This window comes from Pyrus communis, chromosome 13 (genome assembly GCF_963583255.1).
Source record: "Pyrus communis chromosome 13, drPyrComm1.1, whole genome shotgun sequence".
Classification (NCBI taxonomy): Eukaryota; Viridiplantae; Streptophyta; class Magnoliopsida; order Rosales; family Rosaceae; genus Pyrus; species Pyrus communis.
This window is the reverse complement of record NC_084815.1, coordinates 24,155,887-24,162,364: the sequence shown is the minus strand read 5'-3', so window position 1 is coordinate 24,162,364 and position 6,478 is coordinate 24,155,887. Positions and strand designations below refer to the sequence as shown.

The window sequence follows — 6,478 nt, the reverse complement described above, 5'->3', positions numbered from 1 at the left end:
ATCTGGCAGCCGGAGTCACCTAACGTGACCTGTACGGCTGCATCTAGAGCTCAAATCTCAATCTCAATATCTAAACCTGCCCACGAGTCGGAACCACCTAAAGTGGTCTGTACGACAGGCCTGGGTGTAAACAAGTGCTACGATCACGTGAAGACTGGGCGAATAATCGCGGGTCACCTACGAGTCGGAACCACCTAAAGTGGTCTGTACGACAGGATTGTGCACCTACCTTGAATCCAAGGTAAGTATAAGGTGCGGGAGGTGAACATCACGTGAAGGACTGTGCCCTGGCCACGGGCGGGAGCACTAACACCGGGGGTGCAGGTTATGAGCTCTCTAACTATCACAAAGCATTACTGAAACATAAACATGCACAACGCTTACCTGGCACTTACCTGTGCGTCCACAGCACCCAATATGCATATGTATAAATATATGCAACTAATAACGTACCCAACGATGCACGAAAAACGATAATATAATGCATGGCATAATGAATAAACATTTATTCAAGTTCTGGGAAAATATAGTATATAGGTATATACGGAAAACCAAAAGCCCACTCACTGGTATGTAGAAGGGTCGTAGCCCCCCTGCCTCGCGTGTGCACGCTCGTCCTCGGGGTACGTGTCACCTATATGCGAAAAAGCTATAAAAACGTTGACTTTAAAGCACATAACCAACTCCTCGTAATAACTCCTCATACATTGCTCAAATTGGACAAATGAATATATCAACGTGCTCTACACAACCTCAGGATCACAACTATATTTTTAAAATAATTTTTGGACCCCTCACGCGCCCCCACGCGCCGAAATAGGCACGGACCTACGCGCCCCCCACGCGCGGCCACGTGCCATGCACACTGACGGCGTCAATTGACGCCGTCAGGAATATTCCGTTAAAATTTGGAATATTCCGTTAGAATTAACCGGATACCGTTAACGGCGTCAGGAATATTCCGTCAGAATTGACGGAATATTCCGTCACCTTCTTCGTTCAATCTCCGGCGACGTCGCCGGCGCCAGAAACTGGGAAAACCTGTAACTTGGGTTTTCTCGCTCATTTTTCCACCATTCTTCACGTTTCTTGCACCAAATTAAAGCCCTAAACTAGTAGAACACAACCAAACATGTTTTAAGGTCTAAAACTCACTAGATCATACCTGTGCAAACTCTCCAAAACCGGCCAACTTAGAACAGGACGATCCCGACGTCCAAATTTGTCCAACGAAGCACTCCGAGGCTCCTTGGGACCTCACGAACACAACTACAAGCTTCAAAAGTCCAAAAACACGCTAGAATAAGTTTGCATGAATAGTAACTAAAACGGACCTCGTCGAATCGACGTGAAAACAGCTACAACCTTACCTGAAAATGGTACCACTGGACTCCTCTCAACCTCACGATCACTACAGTACCCTTGGTTTCCTCGATCTGCTAGGATTTGGTGGGTTTGGTGTGTGTGTCCGTACGTTTTCAAAATGAAGAAGAAGGAATGGGGTTCTCGGGGGAAAGAAAGAGAGAGAAAGAGAGAGACAGTGAGAGACAGTGAGAGTGAGACAGTGTGTGTGTGTGTGGCCCTAAGCTTGCCAACACCACACAAAACAACCAAAAACATAACGAAAACAAACTAGGGGTAAAAATTGAAATTTCACACGTGCGTTCCAAAAATCCCGGGACGGGATGTCACAATTAACATTTAACATCAGAATTTTCAAAAATTTAAATCCTGAATCCGTCGCCAATTATAGGCTTTCAGCACCAATGGTGACTACATGCATGCTTTGTCCTGACATGTTCCTATAGTTTAAAGTCTACTGAAAGCTAGTTAATTATTCAAATTTTCTTCTAATTTTTGAATCATTTTAGACAAAATTCTCTTCACACCTACAACTTCTTCGTTGGAGGCTAACAAAAAATTGACCAAATAGAATATAATTCTTGTTGTTGTCCTGTTCTTTCTTTAATGATTCGAACATGTCCTTGTTGCGTAAGATGTTAAAACTAACTAGGCTTAGCCACGTGAACACAATTGTGAAATCAAGAAATTTATATTTTGCTAAGCATATTTATTTTTTATTTTTATTATTATTAGAGGAAGAGGGAAAGTTCGAAATTATTACAATAATTTAAAAGAGATATGATTTTTGAATCCGGGACCCATGGATAAAAACTCAATACCTTATCCACTAAGATATTAGATCGCTTTACTACTTGCACAAGCATATTGCATCATCTTCTCTCTATAAAATAAAGCTAAGGTTTTTTCGCATAGCAATGAATGCAACACTGTGATACATTATCATAATGAAGACATGCATCTGCATATGTTCAAAGTTCGTAACCCTTTTGATCGGTTTTGAGCGCAGAAAACTAAAATGATGAGTTTTGAAAACCTCCGGTCATTTATGATTCTAATTTCGGAAAACAATTAGGGTTCGTTTTTAGTCTTAAAAGTGAAGGATGGTGTAAGAACACAAAATGAAAATAAAATTTGAAGAGTGAAGACAACTTAAAATAGTTTTGGTTATAGGTTTTTAGTCTTCATTTTGTGCAACATTTCGCTTTCTACATCTCTCTCTCATGCACTATTCGTCATTCATTCATCTATATCTTTCATTTCTTCCATAAATTTTTGTTCTATCTCTGACACAAAAATGAAAACAAAAAACTAAAACTCAAATAGTTATCAAACAGACTCTTAACTACTTGTATATGCAAGTGCCTATCTTACTAATAAACCTCTATTTTAATTTCTTATCAAAATATATTTTCCAGCCTCCATATTTCAATATTGATGGTGAAAGGCTAAAAGCTGGAAGAACACATTAAACAGAAACCACATACAGACACACACACAAATCTAATCATTTTCCAAAGTCGAAAATAAAAACACAGTTTAATTACAAGGATCTCTAGCTAATTATCTTTGATTATTTTCTTGTTTCTCATATTTGTTGCAAAAATAACCACCCAAATTTGCATATAACAAATTAAGAGACTATATTAGGCCTCTTGATAACCTTTTTCTTCTTCATCATGCGCCTGTTGGCACTGAGAAGAAGCACTGAAAGAAGGAGCTACAACCACAGAAGAATAAACTTTACAACTACCAAATGAAAGTGCACAAAGCTTATTATTCCTATCCTCATCGTGATCACCTTGATATTGACCTGAAGTAGAAGCAGCACCACTCGAAGAACAAACTATAGTTTCTTCGACAAGTATATCAAAATCGATTCCTCTAATTTGGTTTCGATCCCACGGATTAATTTTCGCTCTATTTAGAGACGAGGATCTTGCATGGTTCTTCATGATTGCATGCTGAAGGAGCTGATAAAGCCTTGGATTTTTTCTCAATATGCTGCAGTTTTCTTCATGTGTGTTCAACATGTGACATGAGGGAAAGTTGGTTTTTGCATTCCTGCCTCTTAGGAGCCTAGCAGCCTTATCGTACGCCAACGCCGCCTCCTCCGCCTGATCGAAAGTCCCGAGCCACAGCCTCAGCTTCTGCGAGGAGTCCTTGATTTCAGCCACCCATCTTCCTGATGGTCTTTGTCTCACTCCCAGAAACCTTTTTCCATTTTTGTTACCTTTTCTCATGGTTTTCTTTTTGTTTTCTTGGAAAGTTTGTGTTTGGATAGGTTGGGACACTGAGGATGAGTCCATGAGAGTTCGAGATCACAAGGGTTGGGGTTATAACTCTAGGATTTGGCTGAAAGAGAAGACATATGTAATTATGCGTTATTATAGTAATATGTTGAGTACTGTAAGAATGATGACAGGGATCATGGCATGCTGGTTGTCTCATCTAGGGTTGGTTTGTTTATAAAGTATATGTCAACATATGTTAAGGTATTAATTAATCAGGGAATGCAGAGTCCCAAGAATAATTGCAAGTTCCTGTTTATTAAGGGGAGAGAAGGAAAAAATGAATAAGGTTCTTCACAAAGAAGCTCATCAAAACTCTCAATCACATTTGAAAACAATTGAAGTTCAGGATCTCGATTGTTATTGCATGATAGCTAAAGGGCTTTTTCTCAGTGGTTTAATTCTTTTTCACTAACATTAACAGTTGTCAAGAGTTACACTAATTAAGTAATTAATATGAATAATGTTAATCATTTACTTTAGAAAACGTCAAGAGAAGAGTTGATAAACATTAATGTTGTTTTCTTCTAATCATCCTATATTGTACTTGACCAGATTATATAAGTTAGTATAAATAAAGTCTTTTTTTTTTTCTCTCTTTTCTAATGACTATAGGTGCAAGCAAGCTTAATTCCAAATAATTAGTCAGTTCTTGAGTTTTTGAGGTGAAGAATTAGCATCAGTATTGTCATATTTGGAGTGAAAAAGAAATCTAAAATTTTGGTTATAAATATTTATTTTGTAATTGAAAGTTGATCTTGTATAAGTTAGTCAACTTCAACGTCAATAGGAGAAATTCTTAAGTGTGACTTTTAAGCAACATAAATTAGTAACACCACGTGATGTGTGCTGGAATAGTACCGGCCACCATATGCAGCTAGCATGATTCCCAGGCTTTGGTTGCAGATCAGAAAAGGTTGAAGATGATTTGGACGTCTCCCACATGAATGGTGTAGGTGCACACATTCATTGACATGGATCCAAATCCATACAGCATGCAAATCTTAGGGTTAGATTAGTAGTTTAACATCCTGCCAGGATGACGATCTGGGAGGGAATATTTGTCTCGAGTAGTTGCAGAAATGTCCAAACCAATGAGGTGTCGACAGATGCTATGATAATCGTGATTAGTATATAATTAACCTCACTGTCAACCCCAATTAGGGAATACCTCAAGTTGGTATGCATCCAATTACCAGGAAACAAAAAACACACCTCAAAAGCCAAAAATCAAACAGAGCCACAGTGTTTAATTCTAACTTAATATTCACAGTGCCAATATACTTGAAATTAAAAATACTGGAACTCTGGCACTTTTCGCAGAACAAGTTCTACTTTCTATTCAAAATTTGAATCCCTGTGGGGAATTCTTGTCTTCTGAAAAGTAATCCAAATCTTCAACTTTATTGATGGATTCTTAATGTACTTTCTTACTCTTAGACAGAATTTTTAGGTTTCATCCGGTTTTACGTATATAATATCTGTTTATTCTCTCTCAGATGGAATTTTAGTTGTCACGAGTTGAAGTGGCGGAGTCACTTGAGGATGAAAAGAGGTCTAGGCCTATCCTGAAGTTTTTCACTTTGTAGCTTCTGTTTGTGTGCTTTTGGTGGATACTCTGCATTCATCGGCTTATATGTTTTTTCTCTCAGCTAGCTTTAATATGTTTATTCTGAATGACCAAAACATGTGTTTTACAATAGTATTGTTATGAAACCAAAACCTTATCTATATCAACTATCCTTCCTTATTTAGTTCACCACTTTGCATGACACAATGTTGTCTACAGTGAAAACATGCATATATGGAATAGATGAAGAATTTATCTTTAAGGAAAATTTCACAGCTACAATTTTGAGCCATGATTATTAATTTTTTTGTTCAACTTCAATGTAGGAACTTATAAAGAAGTTTGATGCTTGATGTAACTATCTCAATGTTAATTCTTTTTCGTGACTCCATACACTCTTTTGATTATAATTTTTTCATTCCAATATAAAAAATGAACCTTCAATTTTTCTCCCATTAGTTATATTTTTTTTGTCCAATTTCTTTAATACTGCTTAGAGCCCCTCCTACCCTCGATTCCTGACTCTGTCATTGATGAGTTGTACATAATCATGCGCCTTTCTTTTTCATCACGTGAGACATGACTGGCCTTGTAATGATAAAAATAGATACATAATTGTATACAACTTAGTAGTAAAGTAGATTTTCTCCCCACTCTCCCTCTATCTCAAGCATTGTTTCATTTGAAGACGTGGTTTAGGACAAATAGATTTTGGTGCTAAATTTACGAGGTTCGCCCCTTTTTTCGAAAATGAACCCGCTCTACTCTAACAAAATTAGCCCTCGCAATCCCAACAACTCAAGAAAACATCCCTCAATCCTAGTTCTGCCCCTGATCATAATCCCTTTTTTATCGTCACTTTGTATGATTTCAGATTTCTCATTCATTTCCAATATAGCAAGGAACTCTTGTTTTATGAAATTTGCTCACCTCAAAGCATCTCTAAAGGAAATGTTAAAACTGCCTCATAGACATACAACAGTAAAAATGGCAACAAACTTTCTCCAACCAAGCCTTCAATTTCTTACGTGGCGCTGAGTCAATTGAAAGCAAAGCCTTTTGCTATCAAATTTGACAGCAGATGTTAAATTTATTAAATTGATTAATATAATATATGATCAATGTTGTTATGTTTTTCAAGTATTTGATTGATTGTCTCAATCATTGGACCCAACCCATAGAAAGATTTTTATTTAGGGACATTATTATTTCATATATTGGATGGAGCAAAATATTGTATAAAATGCCAAATTAC

At 37.2% G+C, this 6,478-nt stretch overlaps 1 protein-coding gene across 1 annotated transcript; it reads right to left on the bottom strand.

The window, feature by feature from the left end:
• Positions 1-3,008: 3,008 nt before the first annotated feature.
• LOC137712591 (ethylene-responsive transcription factor RAP2-11-like) lies at positions 3,009-3,671 on the bottom strand. Its single transcript, XM_068451689.1, has one exon. It carries the CDS (start codon positions 3,669-3,671, stop codon positions 3,009-3,011), a length of 663 nt encoding a protein of 220 aa, XP_068307790.1.
• Positions 3,672-6,478: the final 2,807 nt, after the last annotated feature.